The sequence below is a fragment of the Podarcis erhardii genome (assembly GCF_964252035.2).
Source record: "Podarcis erhardii genome assembly, chromosome: 10".
NCBI classification, from domain to species: Eukaryota; Metazoa; Chordata; class Lepidosauria; order Squamata; family Lacertidae; genus Podarcis; species Podarcis erhardii.
In genome coordinates, this window is record NC_138500.1 from 54,108,607 (window position 1) to 54,131,195 (window position 22,589).

The window sequence follows — 22,589 nt, forward strand, 5'->3', positions numbered from 1 at the left end:
CAGGCAAGCTGAAATAATTCTCCAAAAATATTCAGCTGCAGGTTGCTAAATTTATACTTGGCTACAACAATCTACACATGACCTGTCACCACCTTTTTAAATTTATAATGTAGCCTTTACTTCTTTCCTTAGTTCACCAGTATCTTATTCGCAGTGGGAAAAGTTGTTTTGGACAAATAATGTTTTTATTTAAACAGTATCTCTATCGTCAAGCAACATCTCTGCCCTGGATAGGTGCCCTGCATATGTGAAAACCACAAAAGGAAATATATATTTCCAATTTCCTGGCACCATACGGTCGCTTCCCACAGAAAATCCACTGAGTTGTATCCAATGGTTCTGGGAGTGGAAGACAACTTGCAAAATCAATCTTACCTTTCCCCTCATCTGTCCTACCCTCCACCATCTGCAATCTTCAGAGGATCTGGGGGACATTGCGGGCTAAATCAGTAGCGTAGTGTGGGTTGCCAGTGCCCGGGGCTGCGTTGAGGGGGGCAGGAAGGAAGGAGGGAAAAGGACAGAGTACACATGCACATTCAACTGCCTAATAGTGTCCATGTCACACAGGAGATTGCAGCCACTGAGATTAGAAAATAAAAGTCATACCATTGTCTGGAGAGATCGCTTCCTGGTTTGCATAGAGAAGCTATTTTCAATGGACCCCATCAATGAAAGCGCAGAACGAAGAGTGAAATGATACAAAATTGGGCTAAGGGACCTTTCCCCAATGGAGCTCTGCTTGTGTAAGGTTCCTTTGTCTGGTTTAGGTGATTTCCCCATTCCTCATTCCCCCATCTTACATTGTGGCACAACCCGCAATGATCAGTAGGTCCCCTTGGATAAGCTTTTCAGGGTTATTGGTGGCTGCAGGAAAGAGATGGGGAAGGTGAAGATTGGTTGGGCAAGCTGCCTTCTATTGACACAGCCACTGGACAAAAACCATTGTCTTGTGGACATTTGTGGATGCTTCCAGTTACATTTTCATTCTATCGGTATTGTATCAATCCTTCGCTTTGTTTCTACCTTCTAGTTTCATGTGCATTCTTTTCTGTTCATGAGCCAACATATTATAGAGGGAGTCTGCCTTTTACACATATCTTGCTCTACAACACATCACATGTGTTGCATGTGGGCTTTTCATAAGCTGTCCATTCTGAAACTGTGGGTGATTCTAGATCTCAGTGATTCTGGTGAAAGGGAAGCCACTTTTAGGGAGGGTCATCAGCCTGACATCTAGTATGAAAAAGAGCATTCAACAGACCACCCAAAACAAGAAAATCCGACACTTTCCTCTGGTGATGGGGATTTAGACCGCTAAACCAAGGCACCAGAATTCGCCGTTCCCTCATATCTCCAGCTGCCCAGACCCCTCTTTCCCTGGGGTGCTGTGAGAGGCATACCAGTTTTGGAGCACCACAGGCCACAGCACTGCCATCTTTGAATTCTTGCTACCCTTATGCTTTTAAGGGGTAAGCAGGGCTCTGTGTCAATATTTAGGTGCCCAGGTGAGCTCAGGCCTCTGCTAAGCATCTTACATTGCTTCTGGGTTTAGACCCAGGTTCCTTTCTCAAGTCTAGCCTTCTCAGAGTCACCCTTACCCAGTCTGACTTACCTGGATCCTGGCTACCCACTGTTTTCTGCTCATCTCAAACTGCCATCTCCAACTGGCCTTGTTTTGCACTATGCAGGATTATTGCATCTTTTTTGGAGCAAGGCAAGACATCAAGCAGCTGCAGCTTTCACATTTTCAGTAGGTCTCATGTAAATATTATGGGACTGATAAGCAGAGATGGCTCACCACAAATGGAGCTTAAAAGCTAACAAGGCTACATATATTGTGAGAAATTGTAGGAATGACTAATGGTGGTAGCTAAGAATGGCACAACAAGAAAAAAATTGCCAGTTCAGAGCTAAACATGTGAAAGGGATTTTGGTATAATCAACAACCACAGGAACCTTAATATTTAATCCAAATTCTGTGTTTTATGAATTTCAGTGAAGTTTTGAATTTCATAAAAGGTGTAGCTGATAAGAAGGTAAAGGCTCATGTGCAGGTTCTTACAGAGGCGATGGAATGACTTTTAAAATACCTGTCATATTTAATTACAAGGTATTATTCTAGTGCTGTGCTGAATATGTCTCCCACATTTTTCTGTTAAGGGGTGGAGGGAGGTGTTGAAAAATATTTCAAGGGAAGAAAATATTTCTGTGAAATACTCGTGGGCGAGATGCAGGGTTTGGGTTATGCTTCCCTTACATTTGAGGAGGGCATGGGTTGCTGGTGATGAATGTCCTTCTTTCATTCTATGAATATTCTCTTTGGTGGTTTGTACTCTGCAGCATTTCCAGATGTCTGCTGCTTCAATGAAAGCCCAGAGAAAGACAAAATGAGGTTTTTCCACACATGGACTTTTTTTTTAAAGATCAGGAAGCACAGACAACTGGTGTGGGGCCTGCAGAGTGCTAGATTTAGGACAAGAGAAGTATAGCTTTGGACAGACCCCACAGAAAAAGAAGAAGCAGTCAAAATTTTGTAATCACATCTGTTCTGCTAATGACCCCGTAAACATACATAGCAGTAAACACAGCAACTCTGAGTGCTGAGCGATGCCTCATATCTGCAGTGCAGGATGCAAGTATCATGTCACCAGTTCCCTGTTCCATTAAAAGCCAAGGATCCTGTTTCCAGTTTTCATGAGCAAATGCTATATTTCTTCCTCACACCATGTATGTCAGACTTGTCTCACTTCCTCCATACTAAGTAGGTGCAAACCCAAACCTATACTATTTGCCACAGATGCAAAGGATGGCTTAAATCCTGTTCCTGTGAAATTAGATGTTATATTAGTTATGTAGCTGTACATTAGTTATGTGTGGCGTTTGTTTGTTTGTTTGTTTGTTTGTTTGTTTGTTTGTTTGTTTGTTTACGCCAATTGCCAGTGTAGGGGTTCCATTCTGGATCAAAATCTTAGTGCCACTCTCTGGCACACTAGGTTTGGCTTTTCTTGAGAAATGTCAGCTTTCCACTGGACCACATTAAGTTTGGACAAGGGATTAGGTGTGGTTACAGTAGCAACTGGAGGCAAATTAAATCCTATGCTTGTCAGATAATTGCACAGATTGTTTTGCTGTTTTCAAGCTTCAGACGGTATTCAGAGTTGACTGACTCATGCGATGAGGTGTAGAAACACTTCTCTTCTCATTCTCCAAAGAACAGAGCCACTAGTGCTTGTAGGAATCATGGATTCATATAAGTTAGCAAAGGTCAACATCTTCTCAGAGGAGGACGTTCAAGTGGTAAGGCATTTTTGCTGCGTTTCTCCTGGTTATTCCTAAAGTATCCCCAAGAGCAATATTTCAAAAGTATCACCAAGAGCGTTGCCTTCTAAAAAGGGGAAATCCTGCATTATTTGGCAGCAATCCTCCCATTGTAACAAACAGGCCCTCCACTTTCAGACTCTTCAACACTTCTTGAGATGCTTTTATGCTGACCGCTCTTTTAACTTCTTAGAATAAAGTGGATCTTAAGCCCTGCTCTTGTGAGCCACTAAACCACTCAATAAGTATTAAGATGCAGCAAAATAACCATTGGGCCTCAGCATGCTCTCTCGGCAAGGTGAGCGACTGCTACATTAAGGAAGAACAACCACCCCCAAATGGGCAGAGATGGAAGCATATTAGAATCAACCCAGCAATTCCAGAACCAGACATGGTGGCAGGAGAATTCTGACGTCCCATTGCATAGGATACCGCTGGGGTAGCGCTCCAGTCTGTGCCTTATCTTTTCTATGCATATACCCAGGGTCAGAGTGCCAGAGGCATAAGATAGGAATTGAAGGCTTCTTCATGCTGAGGAACATGACCTCATTCCTGGGTAGTCATTACGTTGTATCAAGTGACAGCTAGTTCTCATAACCTTTTTGGCATGTAGGTGCAGATGTCTTAGCCATGATTTTCCTGTTCATGACAAGGTCATCTAAAAGTTGCATCACAAGCTCCGATCATCAGCGAGCTTGCGTTCACCTTCGTTACTCAGCTCAACACCCGTTTGCCTGAGTTAACAGGAGGAATGGTTTTTTTAAGGTGACTGTGCAAGATGTGTTTCTTTCCCTGTCGATATAGCCAGCATCGCATGGCCAAGAACCTGGCCTTATTCCATCTGGTAAGCAGGATTTGGCAGCAGCCCGGCTGTGCAGCCAGCACTGATCCTCTTAATCGGCTCGGACTAGCAGGGATTGGCACAATTCCAGTGTGGCTTTGCAGAAACTGGGCAAGAGACGGTTTCAGTTCACCCGACACTTGCAAATACTTCTGCCTGCGACAGCCCTGAGACTAAGCTGCCAGTTTGCAAACCATTCCAGTTTTCCTCCTGATAACAGGACAAAAAGCACTGAGTTTAAACTGCAGAAGGATTGTCGTTAAGGGTTAACAACAGGGGGGAAATATTCTAATTGTTGAGATACTAACACGTTAAGCTCTTGGGGCCAAGTGGACCAAGGACGTTCTCCTGCATGAGCCCAATGAAATGAATGGAGCCTTGCCCTTGCAAGAACTCTTGCAAAGCTCCCATTCATTTCAACAGAGTTTGGCAGGGGAAGTTCTCAGTGGATTGTGCCCTCGGGCTGTACACAGGAGTTTCTTGATGTTCTCTACAGTCCCATCAGATTGTCCCCATGGTAGGAGGTACCGGAGTTCTTTGGAGCATTATTTCAGATGAGTCCATAACTGGTTGCCCTGGGAATGCTTCAGTAGAGCAATGGTAATGCAGACAGGGTGTTCTTGTTCAAAGCCACCCAGAAGGTCCATACCCTCAGCTTAAAAGACAAGCATTGGACCTGGGAGACAAGGTGCCCCAAATCCAACTCCCAAACCCATTTGGCTGAAATAAAGGGGGCATTACACTCACTAATCCACATTGTTCACTATCATTCTTGCTTTGTAAATCCTTAGCTTCAGTCTGCTGCACGAATGGCAGCAAACATGAAGGCCAATGCTCTCACAAGGTTCTGCCACTGATTATCTCATTTTCAACTCGTATGAGCAGCTGGCTCATGTGATCAGCGCCCCGTGTGAAAAAGAGCAGGCAGCACAGAATGTAGCACCTTCTTCTATGATGCAGGGAGCTCCAAAACATTCCTAATAGACCACACATTACACACTCTTCGCATCTATAAAGTACATGCCTGAAAGAGACAGGAAGTGTAGGGCAGGGAGTCTAAACCAGTAGTGTATGACAGGGAAACCAGCTCTTGAGTGTCTCCAGAGATAGGTATGGGCCAGAATATTGGTCTATCTAGTCATATATTAGACTAACATTAAAGGCTTACATGCCTAAGGTCACTGCAGATTACCACCTTTGGAGATGATTAGCAGATGAGTATATTTGAGCATGATATTTGAGCTGTTTAGCATGCTGATCATGTTCAATATTTAGAGGGTAACTGACCAATGGGGAGGGGATTTAAAACGTGAGTCTGGAAAGTTTAAGAAATTCATAAGAAAGCTCTTCATGGTGCTGTGACAATTGGCCTGTCTTGTTTCATGGGCTTCTTTATGGTGACCAGATTGGTACACCACCAGATTGGTCTGTTTTTCATCTGTTTCACTTTGCATGCAATCATAAACATGTTCTGTTTCTGCACTAATCTAGGGGTTTGCATTTAAGTGTGTATTTAAATGTAATTGCCTGCAAAAGAGCATTTGTAGATATATATTCTCTCACGGTGTACTTTTTTTTTTAATTGCATTTATCTCAAACTGCAGCTCTTTTAATGCATTCTGGTGCATTATTTTAGATCTGAGAACTGCATCACTGTAATTGGAGAAGTATGAAATCTAATGAATTGCCACATTGTGGTCTGCACATTACTCTGGAAAGGGCAGTTGACATCTGAATTCACAAATACTGAATTTTTCAAAGATCTATAGTGTCAGGATGTAGCATAGAATATGGAAACATCAATGAGAATTAAGCTTTTTATTAAAAGTGTTGATTTTGTGATCTAATTCAGGGTTTGCTCTTTAGCAACCCAGTGGGTATGGGAGTAAAGCATAACCAGGGATAAACAGCAGATACTACAGATTGTACCAAAGGCAAATAATTTGGTTTATTGGTACACCATACTTCAGTCACCTGCACAAGCATAAGGCAGCGGACAACTGGCTTACCAGTAGCATATATGAAAAGGATCTTGAGGTCTTAGTAGACCACAAGCTTAGCATGAGTCAACAATGTGATGCAGCAGCAGCAATGAAAAATAATGCTATTCTATGGTGCATCAACAGAACTATAGTGTCCAGATTAAGGGAAGTAATAGTACCACTCTATTCTGCCTTGATCAGACCACACCTGGAATACTGTGTCTAGTTCTGGGCATCACAATTTAAGAAGGATATTGACAAGCTGGAACATATTCAGAGGAGGGCAGCGCAGATGATCAAGAGTCCAGAAACTGAGCCTTATGAGTAACAGTTGAGAGAGCTGGGTATGTTTAGGCTGGAAAAGAGGAGATATGATAGCCACCTTCAAATATCTAAAGGGCTGTCACATGGAAGATGGAGCGAGCTTGTTTTCTCCTGCTGTGGAGGATAGAACTTGAACCAATGGCTTCAAGTTACAAACAAGGAGATTCTGACTAAGCATCAGGTAGAACTTTAGGACAATAAAAGCTTTTCAATAGTGGAACGGTCTCCCTCAGGAGGCTGTGGACTCTACTTTCTTGGAGGTTTTTAAGCAGAGGTTTGTTGGCCATCTGTCATGCATGCTGTAGTTGAGATTCTTGCATTGCAGGGGGGTCAGACTAGATGACCCTCTGGGTCAATTCCAGCTCTACAATTCTGTGATACACGTTAAACAAAATGCAGAGTCCCCTGAATTTCTGGCTCTTTCAACATGTCTGTCTGAGACCTGCTGCTTACATCCATTAGTTATAGGCAGCATCATTAGGCACACCAATTTGATGTCCAGCAAGGATTCATTGCCTGCAAAAAAAAAGTATGCACTGCTAAAACTCCATTACGCAGTGCAAACTTTGCTCTTGATTCCTAGCCTGGGAACAGAATGGAGAAACGGTGTGTTGGACTGGCCAGTCCAGTCTGCTCACCATGGAGATGTGTACAGTATGATCAAACCAGATTCATTCTACTCTAGTTCCTGCTCTGCTTGTTCCCCACTCTTCAGTCTGACAAATAATTTCTCCAGCTCTATTTATCCTATTGAATGTTTCCAGAGATAAGGAACATTTACTTAACGCTCTAATGCAGGGGTCAGCAAACTTTTTCAGCAGAGGGCCGGTCCACTTTCCCTCAGACCTTGTTGGGGGCCGAACTATATTTTGGAAAAAAAATATGAACGAATTTCTATGCCCCACAAATAACCCAGAGATGCATTTTAAATAAAAGCACACATTCTACTCATGTAAAAACACGACAGATTTAGAAGGTGATTGGGCCAGCTCCAGCCCCCCGGGCCTTAGTTTGCCTACCCATTCTCTAATGGCTTCTAAACTCATTTGAGTTTCAGCACTACCTGCAGCGCACAAGAAGTCTGTATCTTCTCACAACACCTTTCAAATTGCAGCTTCTTCCCCATACCCATTACAAAGCAATAGAGTGCATTTGCTCCAATGGCATGTGCAGAAAAAGAGAAGGAATTACACACACACACACACACCCTAGTGACATTAGTCAACATTTTGCTTTGCACCATGTGTACTAGAAATTTACTTTTGGCGGGGAGGCCAATTTTCTGAGCACGCTCACTAAGAAATCATATCATTGACGGCATTGGGGGAGCATGGGTTTCCATGGCAGAAAGACATAAAATGGCCAGCTGCAATACTGGCAGCTTGGTAAATGAAAACCTGAGCACATCACTGTTTATTGTGTGCTGTGGTGCTTGTCTGACAAAGGCGCCAGGGCTCTCCCTCCCAGCTGTAGCCAATTACACACCGTTGGACGGCCAACAGAGCCAGCCTCTCTGATGGCTGCAACACACCCACTCTTGAGCATTTGCCCTCCACACACATTTAAATTTGCTTTTGTGCTTCTCTCTTGCTGTTTATTTCAGTGCCTGATCATTGTTCTCATGTGCAAGAGAAAGTGGAGGAGAGGCTCTTTGTAATGGAAATGAGCATCCCGGCCAAAGGCACATTTTACATTCACGTTAGGAAGCTGATTGAAGCTCGGAGCCTGATGTTGGGGTGGGGGATGCTGTGTGTCTTGCTGCCGTGGTCCACAGTTCCTGTCACTATTCTCTATTAACTATGGTCAAGATCGGATGAGCAAAAGAGAAACACTTCCCTTTCTGGGGGCTGGTGGTATATGAGTCAGCATTTTTAAAGACATAGTAGGGTTTTTTGCAACTGTTATATAAATATGATTTTTTTAAATGCCAGCAGATCTACATAGTTTAACCATTTTCTTGAGCAGTCATTCGTTTTAATGATTGCTTTTAAAAGTTTTTGCATTGCTGTATAAATATTTTAATAAGTTAATAAATAACTGCATTTACCAAAAATCTTACCCTTTTACATCAGAGTGACTGCATAAATACCATGCCTGTACCTTCATTCATTCATATTCATATATGAATATATATATATATATATATATATATATATATATATATATATATATATATTCTGTATGTCTGGATTTATTTGGTATTTGGTTTATGTCCTTTTCCCCTTATAGTTGTTTCATTTACTGACACTCTTTAGATTTAGGGTTGTAGGCAAGTAAATTCTACTCAGAGTAGACCTGCTGAAGTTAATGGGCTCCTTTGGGAGAAGGGGTGGGATAAAAATTAAAATGAACCTAGGTTAGCCATCTCCATAAATTTCAATGGGTCTACTCTGAGAATGGCCAACACTTAATACAACCCGCAGTAGTGTAAATAAGAGGAACTGCTTATTGATGGTCAGTTAACCTCTCCATCCTTTCCCACACTCCAATGGTTGGCTGAGATGATGAGAAAATGTTTCTGAACCTCTGAACAGCACATGTGGAATCTGATGGCAATTGAAAAAACATGATTAACTTACACACAGAGACAGACACACAAATGGATGCAAATAAACAGATAAGAGGCTTTTTGTGGTAGGATAGGTGTGAGCTAGGAAGTCAAGGGTGAAGGGGCTCTCTTGATACTGAGCTCAGTCTTTGTTTCAACACACAAACCAACCTGGACACCACATTAAACCCCTCTGTCCTTTCTCCATTTGCCTTTTCAGTGGTAGCTTCCTAGTTGTGGAATACTCTTCTGAGGGAAGCGCAGCAGGTGCCTTTGTTGTCTGTTTCTAGGCACCAGGCAAAGGCATTTTTATTTACAGCCAGGCATTTGGTCCTTAGTTTGAAGGGTAACTAGCTATATCTGTGGCCTCATCTTATGTGCATCATTTTAAGTGGGGTGAGAAGGATTTGTACCATATATATTTCTATTTTGATTCTGCATGCAGCTTTGATGCGCTTCAGTGTGAAAGGCGAATAACAACAACAACAACAACAACAACGTTGTCAATTGGATATTATTTATGTGTTGGGCCCAAAGAAGTTGCAAAAAGCAATCTATTTCTTTTTACAATTTCGCTGCCAGAAGTGCCCAAACATTCGAGACTTCCCTAGCTGCCCAAAAATTACCGTGAATTTCTTAGCAGTAGCTGCTGGTCCAGTGTAAAGAATATTAAAGAGGATCTGAGAACAGCGAGAGTGTTGTTTTCTCAGTTGTCACCCTGTAAATGCAAAGCCCACCCTCACAGTAGCAGGGAACAGCTGCTCTGCTGGAAAAGACCATGTACTGGAAAAGACCGTGTACATCATCACTTCCTAATAATAGCAAAGGGCTTTAGCCAAAGCCACAGGCTGATTGCAGGGTGCTCTTTCAATTTTGGGCTTGGAGCAAAAATCCCAAGCTATGCAAAGATGTATACTCTTTTTAACAAACGTCTTTCTTTTGTCGAGAAAAAGGTTATTAATTGCTGGAGAGCAATCATTTAAAGGAAAACACAAGGCAAACAAGTTTTCTTAAACAGAGAGAAGATCAGCAGCTGTCGGCATTATCAAGTGAAGGCTTTGACAAGACGTACCCAAAGGTCTGTTAAAAACAAAAACCCAGCCTGCTTCTGCAAGATGAGCACCGCACGTTTCTGACTTATCCTAGCAAGGAAATTATATGCATTTGCCTGTTTTCCAGCATCTTAACATGCATCATTTGTTTAAGAGATTTTGTTTGATTGTTTGAGATTTTGTAGTTGATTGTTTTTTTCATTTGGCGAGGAGCAGACTGATGGCAGGAGAAAAGTCAAAAGTCAAAAGTGAATTAATAGCAACAGGGGTGCATTCACATGATAACATGACTGGGTGCTTTGTGCATGCATGACCCGACACTCAAAGGAACAGAGAGCCAATTCAAAAAGTTATCTGAGATTCATGGTACAGCCCTTACAGGATTTTGCCACCTCTGAACACATGCAATCCTAGACACACTTACTTGGGAGCAATCAACATTTGACTCAATGGGTCTTACTCTTAGTAGATATGTATAGGTTTGACTCGGTTGTTAACTCTCTGCATGTGAAACAAGTTATTTCACAGGAAAAAGTCTGGCTAACATTATTTGTTCTTTCATTCATTTATTTAAACATTGGTGTCCTGTCCTTCCGGTGAAAAAGCAGCACTCTGGGCACCTTGCGACATTTAAAATTACAAATTCATGAACGCAACAATATAAAATAAGCAAGCAAGGACAGAGGAACCAGCATAAACCAATCACAATGAGAATATCAGCTGCCAAAAAAAAAAAAAGCCTATTGTAATAAAACAGTCTTTAATAGCTAAACATCAAAAAATAAAACCCCCATGCCAAACATTTCAGGGCAAGGTATTCCATGACAGGGTTCAGCCACTGAGAAGTCCCTCTCTCGCCAGCCTAGGTGGAACAAAGAGAGAGGAGCCACTACTTCTGGTGGCAGGTTGATAGGGAAGCAGAAGAATATGGAACATTGTAAGCCTTAGACCTATACTTTAGGTCCGAAGGTATCCTGGATCTAAGCCACTTAAAGGCTTTAATCACAAATACTTTGAATTACAATCAGAAACATATTCGCAACCAGTTGTTCTCCCTAAGTTGGCAGGAGTGCCAACTTAAATAAAACATTGGGGGGCAGGTAAGCTCCATCCCACATAATCAATCACATGACACGGCACACACACACCATTTGAATGACAACGCCCATCAACTTGGAGGGGGCAGTCCCCTCAAATATTTTATGGGGGAGGCTGAAGGGACCTTGGTTCCAAGGAGTTGGCTCCTAGGAATGACAGGTTTGCATATGCAAGCAGAATTCAATATGAGGTTTTATAGATGTAAGCTATTGGCAAGGTTGTATTATTTTCCTTTATTGTACAATTCCCAGTATTAGGTATCATCATTATCATCATCATCATCATCATCATCAGGTGATACACTCAGATTTGTGATCTCTCTCACACATATATATAGTCATGCTGTAATCTTGGGATAATCTGTACCCCATACTTTTGCTAAATGTATGAATTAGTACTAAGGCTTTTACAGACACTGGGTTGTATCCATTGTTACAGTACATACTCAGAGTAGACACATTGAAATGAACGAGCATGGCGAACAGGGCCAGTAATTTCAATGGGTTTACTCCGAGTAGAATTTAGTTGGGTTAGAACCCATCACTTTAATATTTCTAAACATTTCCACAGCTCTTTGCACTAGAAATGAGTTAGGTTTTTTTTCTTAAAAGAAAGCAGACAGTTTCAGCAAATCAAAATCCTACATAATTGTCCAGATTTATATAAGAAATTCTACCTACATTGGCAACAACCACTGTTACATGCATATTTTAGTTGTGGTTCCTTGTGATGGAACACTCCAATATTAAAATATTTGGTCTCTCGTTTATCTTAGACCTATGACAGAATAGATCTAGTAATCCATCACGTATTATCTCTTAAAAAATAAAAATCCTTCAGTAACATTTCAGATGCATCAACTTGGGCTCTAAAGAATTATATAACTAATATCTGACTATCTTAACACAGTGATGACAAAAATTATTGATTGTGCCTTTCTTTGAAAAAGAACAGATTACAAAATCAAATCATATCGTAAACTGAAAATGTGTGACTGTGATCCAGGAATGCGCCCTGCTTCCCTGGAGTCCTGAATGATGCAACAAACTCAGGAAAGATACTATTATGCATTTTCATTATGTACATAGTAGAAGTGACTAGTTCAGGTAAGCAAAATAGGTAACTACCCTCATCCTAAAGCAGTTAGATGCAGCACCCCATAGTGATATGTTTTGGGCTAGCAGCTAATCCCTCTAGTCTTCTTCAGATATTTCTGCCATCCCCTTCACTCCTTCATGAGAGGGAATTCTGGCCTCTGCCCCACCTCTCTGAACCATCCCACTGGACTCAGCACCCCTGATAAAATTTCTCATGACTTCTGGCCATTTCTGCCCACTCCTAACATGGCCATGTCTCAGCCATTCTTGAAGACAATATAGAGTGACACCCTTGTCAACCAATCCCTAGCCCCATACCAAAGCCAAACTGCTCACTTCTCATTTTCTATCTCAGTCTGCCAGCATCCATGGCTGATAACATTTCTGAGTATCACCAGACATGACTGAGACAAACTGATGATTCAATTGTGTGGGGCCAAGGTATAGAAAGGGGGCACTCCAAGCTCCAAGCTCTCAGGCACAGTGAGCTGCTTTATTATATATTTATATTATTAATATTTTCTAATTGTATAGTTAAAGCTATGATTTTCCCAGCAGCGATGTATGGAAGTGAGAGCTGGACCATAAAGAAGGCTGATCGCCGAAGAATGAGTGCTTTTGAATTCTGGTGCTGGAGGAGACTCTTGAGAGTCCCATGAACTGCAAGAAGATCAAACCTATCCATTCTTAAGGAAATCAGCCCTGAGTGCTCACTGGAAGGACAGATCATGAAGCTGAGGCTCCAATACTTTGGCCACCTCATGAAAAGAGAAGACTCCCTGGAAAAGACCCTGATGTTGGGAAAGATAGAGAGCACAAGAAGAAGGGGACGACAGAGGACGAGATGGTTGGACAGTGTTCTCGAAGCTACCAGCATGAGTTTGACCAAACTGCAGGAGGCAATGGAAGACAGGAGTGCCTGGCGTGCTCTGGTCCATGGGGTCACGAAGAGTCGGACACCACTAAACGACAACAATCGTATTACTGGGGGGTGGCAGCAGCCTCAGGAAAACAATGTGTACAGAACACATTGCAATATTGTCTCATTTATGGACAATATTGGAGTGAGAAACATTAGTCTGAGAGAGACAGAATGACTTTCACAGCACCATCTAGATCAGGGATAGGCAACCTAGGGCCCATGGGCCACAAGCGGCCCATGGGGGTTATTTAACTGGCCCATGAGCCACCCCCAAATCGAGCCGCCCATTCAGCGAGTCTCGGCGCACTGCACTAAATCAGATTACCAGAATGTTCATGCTCCACAAGCAGGAAGTTTGGGAGAGGGATACCTGGGTGCCATTGGCTTAATTGCTGTGACATCACCAATGGATAAAGCAAATTGGAGTCCATGAGGTGACTTGTAAGTGTAATTGGGGAGATTTCAAAATTCTAATGTCAAGGTCTATTAATTACTTTTGTTAATAGACCTTGACATTAGAATAGGTTAATAGACCTTGACTATATATAAAAATCTGCATTAGATTACATTTTACAATTGATACATAAAAGGGGTTAACCAGGTTATCTGGAACTACAAATCATCATCGTCATCATCCACCCATCTGACTGGGTTGCCCCAGCCACTCTGGGCGGCTTCCAGCAAAATATTAAAAACATACACACATAAATAATCAAAAAAAACTTGGTGATGGTGTCAGCCACACATCTCCCTTATTCCCATACAACCTGTGAGACGGGGCATTATTTTACGAGTAAAACCTTTGGATCGTGGACACCACACACACCCTGCAACAAAGCACATGCCACAGACTATCCTTTTGGCTCTAGTGGAGTGCATCTTTCAAGGTTAATTTCTGCAAGTGGTGCAGCCAAAGAAAGAAACCCTGTGGGTACCAAGGAAGGTCTCTACAGATGCAGGTATGCCTATCTGTGCCACACAGGCAACCTTCGAAAGGAATATATGAAAGTGCAAAGGGTCATCTGGTGAGTTGGAGAGGTACTGAGTGGTCGCCCTCCCCAAAAGCAGCATTTTTGCCACTTACCAGGATGGGCCACCAGGTGATTGAGAGGTCGGGGCAAGATGGGCACACCAATGGGAACATTGCATGGATTCTGAGGTGTGGCTGGGCATTCCCAACCTCAGCACCACCATGCGCCTCTACTGCATCAGTAAGCACACCACCTGTTCCTGGGAGAGGGGCACTGCACCCCCCCCTGACACATACACCACCTGATCTCCCCTCACGCAGTTGCTCCAAGCACTTTTCTCCCACCTTGGCTAGAAGTGAGTGAGGAATAGAGAAAAGCGTCTAAGCCACAAACCGAGGGGAAAGGAGGCTGGAAAGAGGATTTAGCACATCTTTCGTATGAGCTTCTTTTAGTGCTCAGTCAGATCCAACCACTTCCAATTGTTAGACAGAGAGATAGAGAGATTATAGTCTTTCACCATAAATTTGTGACATGTCCTCCCTCATGGGGTATGCTTTTTTTCCTTGTTATTAGCTTTTAGGAAGAATTTGAAAATGCTCCTTCGTGGCTGTTCCTGGCTACCTCGAAATCATTGGATAGAAATAGGTTTTTCATTGCAGTCCCTTTTAGAAGTTTCTAACTGTAATTGTTTTTGGAATGTTTTAATCCATTTTAGACTTTTTGTTTTGGGTTTTCAGAGTATATATTTGTTGAATTGTATGTCCTTGGGGAGGATGGGGAAGATATAAATTCAATTAATAATAATAATAATAACAATAGTCACAGATTAACCAGGGCAACAACATACATGTTATATCAGTTCCACGGAAGAAGCCATCCTAATTCAGCAAAATCAGATTAAGATGAATACATTTGCCCCCCATCTGTGAACAAGGCAGGAAGGCATGTGGGGGATTAAACCCTGCCACTGTCCTGCATAGTTCAACCCTTAAAACTAATTCAGTTGTGTCACAAATTGTCAGCCTTATATTTGAGTCCTTAGAATCATGACCAACTAAATACAAATAGGTCATTGTATCAAAATATCCCCTTAGGGTCAAAACTATTAAGGGAGCAGGTGCCTGAGCTTAGTTTAGAGCTTGCAGAAAACTCGTGATCAAATGCAGGTCTAACAGATGAAAGGCAGCATAGGTGTTACGCTTTTGGAGGTCAGGGCCAGGATCCAACAGAACTGCACAACTAGTCCCCCACACCCTAAAGGGCTTTGGACTCGTGTTTCATGCACATCCTCCTCACACCATACAAGTTGTGAGTCTGAGGGGATGTCCGAAAGCACTGCTTTGAAACAGGGTTCTCGGTGGCACCTATCTGTTGATATCCTGCTCATGGGCTTCCTGTAGGCATGTGGCTGGTGGTTGTGAGAATGGGATGCTAGACAAGATAGGTCAGGTCTGATCCAGCAAGGCTGGATCTAATTGGATCTAATCTTATAAATCCAATCTGCACAATCCCACCACCAGCCCTTGGCACCTCAGGTAATCGCTGAGCATCCCCATTTGTGGATGCCTTCTGTCAATTGGGCCTGCCTATCCACCTTTGAGGATGCAGGTGGCACTGTGGGTTAAACCACAGAGCATAGGGCTTGCCGATCAGAAGGTCGGTGGTTCGAATCCCAGTGACGGGGTGAGCTCCCGTTAATCAGTCCCTGCTCCTGCCAACCTAGCAGTTCAAAAGCACGTCAAAGTGCAAGTAGATAAATAGGTACTTCTCCGGCGAGAAGGTAAACGGTGTCTCCGTGTGCTGCTCTGGTTCGCCAGAAGCAGCTTAGTCATGCTGGCCACAGGACCCGGAAGCTGTACACCGGCTCCCTCAGCCAATAAAGCAAGATAAGCTCCGCGACCCCAGAGTCGGCCACGACTGGACCTAATGGTCAGGGGTCCCTTTACCTTTACCTATACCCACCTGTGCTCCCTCGGGCCCATTTTACCTTGTGAAATGGAACAGCAGCTAAAATGATCGCAGGGCATTGAACAACATTTGAAATGGTAGTTCCTTGTTACAGATCATGACGCAATGCTGCCCACTGCCACTAACATGCCCAAAGAGGAGCCACCATTGTTGCGGCAGCCTGCCAATGTTAGGAGCCCATTAGGCAAATGGTTTGCGGCTCAGATATAGAGCCAGCTCTGATTGTGACCACAACAGGGCTAATGGATCATTGTGCAAAAGAAAGCATCTCCGTGCATTATTTTATGCCATGGCAACGAAGCAAATCATCTATGTAACCAGAGCAGGCACCATTACAGGCTGCTTGCTTTAAACCTGCAAAAAGATAGCTGAAATCTCTGAGATAATGGAGATTGTTAGGGACCCAACATTTCATCTGCAGTAAACATTTCTACACTTGTAGACTTCCAATCAAAACATACACAGGTAACAGATAGGAAACAGCAGAATCTAGATCAGGGGTACAGAACCTGTGGCCTTCCAGATGCTGTTGGACTACAACTCCCAGCATGCTTAGCTATTGAGCCTACTTGTTGGGGCTAATGGGAGTCGGAGTCCAACAACTTCCAGAGGGCCACAGGTTTCCCATCCCTGGCCTAGATGATGGTTAATAACCAAACAAAACAAAATTGATTATTGCTTTTCTCAGAGCAACCAAAACATAGATCTTTACATTGTGTGTTTTCTTTATGACTGAAATATAACAAAATCCTAAATACATTCCTCTTTATTCCTCTCATGCATGAGTCAACAGCTGCAGACCTCTGAAGCAAACCTGGATCCCTAAGGATGCTGCTATCTGCCCCTTCCCAAGGTACCAGTCTAAAGGTGAAAGATAAGCTGGTCTCTGTGGCAACAGAACTTGGTGGCATAGCATACTAGATGGTCTTTCCACCTCTTCTCCCACCTCAAAGTGTCCCCTGGACAGACTCATTCTTTACCAGACCTCTGTTATGACCAATATAATTGTTTTTAAAGGATTATGGGCCTTTAAAAACACTTAAAACATTTCCCAGCTATCATCGAAACCCATTTAAACTCTCGGGAATATACAACAACTATGCAGGTTTATTGCTACATTTCTACAGTGAAATTAAATAGGAAGTGATCAATGTCTAACTATGCTCGACATTTTAGGCACCAGGAATGAGCTGTTTCACCTGTAATGAACTGCTTCACCTATACTTAGTAGTTATGACTTTCATACTATTTTGGTAATACACTTAGGATGTAAGACGACGGTAATTACATTTCCCTCAAGTTAACCTCTCTGGAAAAATATATATATAATTATATACATTTTATTTAAAGTAGTATGGAAGCACAAAATTAACCACAGGGACAGTTTTTGAAAAGTTATTAACAGCATCTCCTTCTTTGAAGAGATCACTGAAAGAGGTTTTACAATACTTTTTTTAAAAGGAAAGAAGTGTGAGATGCAACCTCACCTGCTTGGTATTGTCTTTAAGCAGCCTTTGATATATTTGTCTGTAACACCTTCCTGGACTTTATCTGTAACTTCTCCCTGGACTTTATTCTCTTCTGCTGGTGGCACAGTTTCCTTTTTGTGGCAGATCAAAATATAATTACGATTGTCATTGTTTGCCCAAAATATTCCCACTGATGTCTCATAACGGATGCAAAATTCAACCTTAGCGTCCTCTCTCTGATAAGGAGGAACCAATGAAATCTTGAACAAGAACTGGTCAGTCTCGCCATCACAAGAATTAGGCACATAATCTCCTAAGATGTCATAATAAGTCTGCCAGTTGTCCAAAGACATTCGGACATAGACCAGCTTTTCAAAGGATACATTCAGAACACGGATGATGCCCTTCATACATGTTATCCCTGGCAGGAACTCGACAGACTCTAGCCATACTTTATGTGCACGCACTTTTTGCAAAAGCTCTTCTTGTGTGGCAGGCAGTATAAACAGTGGAGATAAATAGAATTCCTCCACAGGCACAACTTCATCTTCTAAGTCGTCATTTGGTAATGTAATTGGAACATCCCAGGTATCAAACTCCTTAACGGATACAAGGTCAAAACCAAATGCATCAGCAAATGAAACTTTTCTTGCAATGGTGGATGGGGTTTCTGCTTCCATTTCTTCAGAAGAATCTGAATTCCGCCTCCGGGGGCTGGGGGAGAAGCGGTGCTGCAGAGTAGCTTTAACATCTTCATCTTCTGAGAGAGAATCACTTAAAGTGGGAACTTCTAATAAGTTCTCCCTACTAACCTGACCAGGTTCTTCAAAAGACTCCATTGGGTTCTCTGATATAAACTGAAAGAGACCCGTCTGAGTAGTGGCAGCTGATATTTGAGACCTGTGATTTGAAACAAGGATTAATATTACAGTTGACATTGCAGAAGGGACTCTGCTCTATTAATAGAAGCAATGGCTTTTTAACTATGCTTGCCTGTTCTCCAAAGGCCTTCAGTCTGATAGCATTACTGTGAAAACATCCATTTTGAAACAGATGTCAAGCAGCCAACAACTTAAAACCTGAAACCACTTTCATCATGAAAGCAAACATAAAAGCATATGTATTCATAATATACTAAGTTGACATTCCAAGTGATAGAAAGCAACCATAGATTCCTGATCTGGGATGTTTATTTTGTCATCTTGAGGATTCCTATATTGTATGAGATTTCTAAGTTATGCACTAAATAGGCAGTTTGACTTGCCTTGCATACGTGTATTTTTTTAAGGGCAGGGAGCCAGTATCTGCCCTCCGTGAACCATGTTAATCAACACTTTGCAGACAGATCCTAGGGTTGTAATCAGTTAATTTGGTTTAATTTGGTATTGATGCCACTCCTTGTCCCTGTCATTGCTATAGCTGCCTTAAGTTTCATTTAATATCCTTTCTATATAGTTTTTGCCCTGTGGTTTAATGCATAGTGTCCTGAAAATCCACAATACTTTCAGCTTAAATGCTTTTCAAAAGGTAAGAGTCTAACAAATGCATTTTTTTCAACAGGAACTCAATGGAACTCAGTTCCGGCACCTCTCTGGTGGGTTCCATTGCCATTCTAAGAGAACAACGGAGGTGTTCATGGTGAGTTCTGGCACCTCTTTTTCTAGAAAAACAGCACTGATTCTAACCCTTACACTTGAAGCAAAGGATGAAACTGCCTCGTATCAAAACCCATGAAGCATTGTGGGGAAGCTGGAAGGAGGGAGAGAGGGCCAGCGGGGAATGTTGTAGGATTTTAATAAAAGGTTATGATCATTGCCAGCTAGCAACTGCAAAACAGATGTGTCCTATGTGGCGCAAGTGTGGCAAATCTGCTCTGCTTTGGTGCCTGTCAGATATAATCCCATTATAAATGAATACTTCATTGTATCAGGTAGCTCTCGGCATTGCATGAGTCATCTTTTGACCAGCCCCTACAATAGTCTTTCTCCGCCCATTCATATATATATGCAATGACTTTGTGTCAGCATTAGAAAGCACCTGCACATTGTGCAAAAGAGATAAAGCCTACCCTGAATAGATTACAGATGGGGGATAAATTTGGTTTGGTTAGGATTTTATTGTGAACCTACCTAAATTGCACTTAACTGAAACAATATATGAGCCAAAACTCATCTGTCCTTTGAAATTTCTCCAATCAGATGTGTGCAAAGATGTGTGTCTTAGGGGACAGTTTGCAAAAAATACATATATTAAAGAAAATTGCATATGCATTGTACTGTATTGGGGGAAATTGCCTGCAAAAATGTGTGTATTAGGAGAAATGCTGATTTTTTAATGTTGTGAACTGCCCTGAAATATAACAATAACAATAATAACAAAAATAACAATAACAACAATAACAATAACAATAACAATAATTTACATGAGGACTTTTTAAAAAACAGTCCATTAACTGATACAGAAATGTAGCAGTTCAGGGAATGTGAATACACTGATGTCAGTTACATCTGAATAACAAGTAACTGCATATGGTGCAATTCTGTATTTATTGAACAATCAGGCTCCATATTGGTATTCAGAATCAATTCTGAATTAAACTGAAGTCCCGTCTAGTCTGGCATCTTGTTACCCACCGTAGCCAAGTAGATATTTCTGGGGAGCGCAAAAACAAGGCATGAATACAACAAGCCCCGGCTGATATGCCTCTGCAGCAAATGGCATACAGAGGCATGCAGGTTTCATATAGCCACCATTATTAGCAGCCACTGCTACCCTTACCCCATGTGACTTTGTCTAATCCTTTTTAAACCCTCATCTAACCCAGAGGCTATCCCTATGTCTTTTTCCACAAAATCCCATAAATTACAAATTATTTTGTCTCTTCAGAATCTCCAACAAATCAGCTTCATTGGATGACCACAGATTCTTCTATTATGGGACAAGGAGTAAGAATACCTTTTCTCTATCTGCTTTCTTCACGCCATGCCTAATTTTATTAAAATGCTTAGCATTTATCCACCCCCATCACATTTTTTAAAAGTAAAAAAGCCCCAAAGGCTTTAGCTTTCTTTTCCAAATAGACACTACTTCAAACCTCTTAATTTTGATTGCACCTTTTTGCACCCCTTCCAGCTCAACGTACTGTATCCTTGTTCAGATGGGGTGAGCAGAACTATATACTGTATTGCACTTGTGATCCACACTGCAGACTTGTATTAAGGGAATGATCATACTGATGGTTTTATTTTTAATCCATTTCCAAATTCCCTCACATGGAATTTCCTTTTCCTTTCTTTTTCTTTGCAGTCGCCACACACTGCATAAAAAAAGTCTTACCCCTCTCTGAATTTCTTCACCATCTCAGCAAGAACAATTCAAGCAAGAAAAATTCAAAACAGGGGTGTTTTCTGTTGGAAGAACTCTCTGACTTGGTCTCACATGTGGCTCCACCAACATCCATGAATTTTCTGTCCAGTTTACTGTCACAACATATTGGTAGTCACAACATATTGACATTTAATGTCTCTGTTTTGTATAGTATATTTTCAGGCTTCATTCATGTACTTAGATACATTACATTGGCAAGTGGAACATAAAATGGTTTTGTAAGAGACTTGGCCCTTTGTAAACTGGATTTTTTTTGTCTCCGTGGCTTTTTTATTTTGTAATGTTTAGTTGTTGCTGTTTTAATTGTTTAAAGTTCTTGTGGTTAGGATTGTTTCACATTCTTTAAATAAATAATTGGGAAGTCCCTGTACCATAAGGGAAGGTAGAATCGGTGTTAATTAACTAATTGATTGATGCAATCTTTCGAATAAGCTTTTCCAGCTAGATGAAAAGGCCTCTGTCCTAGGTGTTCATTTTGTAATCTTCAGCTGTTTATATATGTATATAAAAGGTGGTTCATTATGCATGAGACATGTGTAAAAGGCGAATGTGTGTGTAGTCTTTCTGTACACCAAAATAGGTAATGAAAACTGCTAAAATATTAATCCAGTCTGATCTATCCCATGGGTGTGTTTAGATCAGATGTGCTGTGTATCAAACTGTATCTCACTGAGCAAAGGCAACCTCATTTGCAGCAAACAAATTCCTTGGCCTTTCCACAAGAGAAATAGAAGCAGCCTGATAAGAATAAAAACCAAGAAGCTATCAAAAACTCACCCTGGTATGGGGAAAGGGAGGATTTCCGGATGTTGTTGAACTACATCACCCATCATCTTGACCATTGGCCATGATGGCTGGGACTGATGGGAGTTGGCATCCAACAAGTTCAGGAGGGCCCCCCTCCAGATATTCAAGCCATCCCTGCTTCAACAGTTCATGTGTGCGTTAGTAGCGAACCACCTCTTTTCTTCAGTATCTCCAGCTCCAAAAGCCAGCTGTGGGTTTTCTGAAGATTTCACAACTGGTGCACAGCATGAGGCAAGGTGAGGTGGCTGCCTTAGGTGGCAGATCTGGCTTCCAAGAAATGCATTGCTCATTGTTGCTGCCACTGCACTCCACAGTTGTGCCTCGTGTAGATCTTCACTCCTCCCCTTGTGCCTGGCAGAGATATTTTTAGTCCCCTCTTGTTCCCTGGTGGATGGGCGAGCGCCATTTTGTGGTTTCCCTCAGGTGCCAAAATGTACTGGGCTGGTCCTGGCTAGCACCACATGTTCCAGGACCACACTGCACAATCACTTGATACGTTGGTAGTGGTCAGTTACCTAAGCTTGCATTTCATGGACTGGTGTGTTTGCATGATAATTAAAAATAGCACTATACATAACTGTTTATCAGTGGCAGCTTTTTCATACATTTCTGTTATCTTGAGGTTAAGGTATTGAGGTGCTATTGAAGCTGTGTTTTAAATAAAGGTTTCCTTCAACAAACAACTTATGAAGTTTTTAACAGTATTATTGTACATTCAGATCCATTCTCTCTATAGAATATTAATCCCAATGCCCTTTTTCCATTTTTGCATGTAATTAGATTCTGGTATCTGAATCTGATGAAA

The 22,589-nt window shown here is 41.9% G+C and overlaps 1 protein-coding gene across 1 annotated transcript in view; it reads right to left on the reverse strand.

Moving 5' to 3' along the window:
* The window catches only part of PPP1R3A (protein phosphatase 1 regulatory subunit 3A), a 30,208-nt gene extending 11,735 nt beyond the window's left edge, over positions 1-18,473 (reverse strand). The window contains exon 1 of the mRNA XM_081879392.1: positions 17,609-18,473. Within this exon, the coding sequence (XP_081735518.1) occupies positions 17,609-18,429 (821 nt within the window). The 5' untranslated portion in view covers positions 18,430-18,473. The remainder of the gene's footprint in view (positions 1-17,608) is intronic.
* Between the last annotated feature and the right edge of the window lie 4,116 nt (positions 18,474-22,589).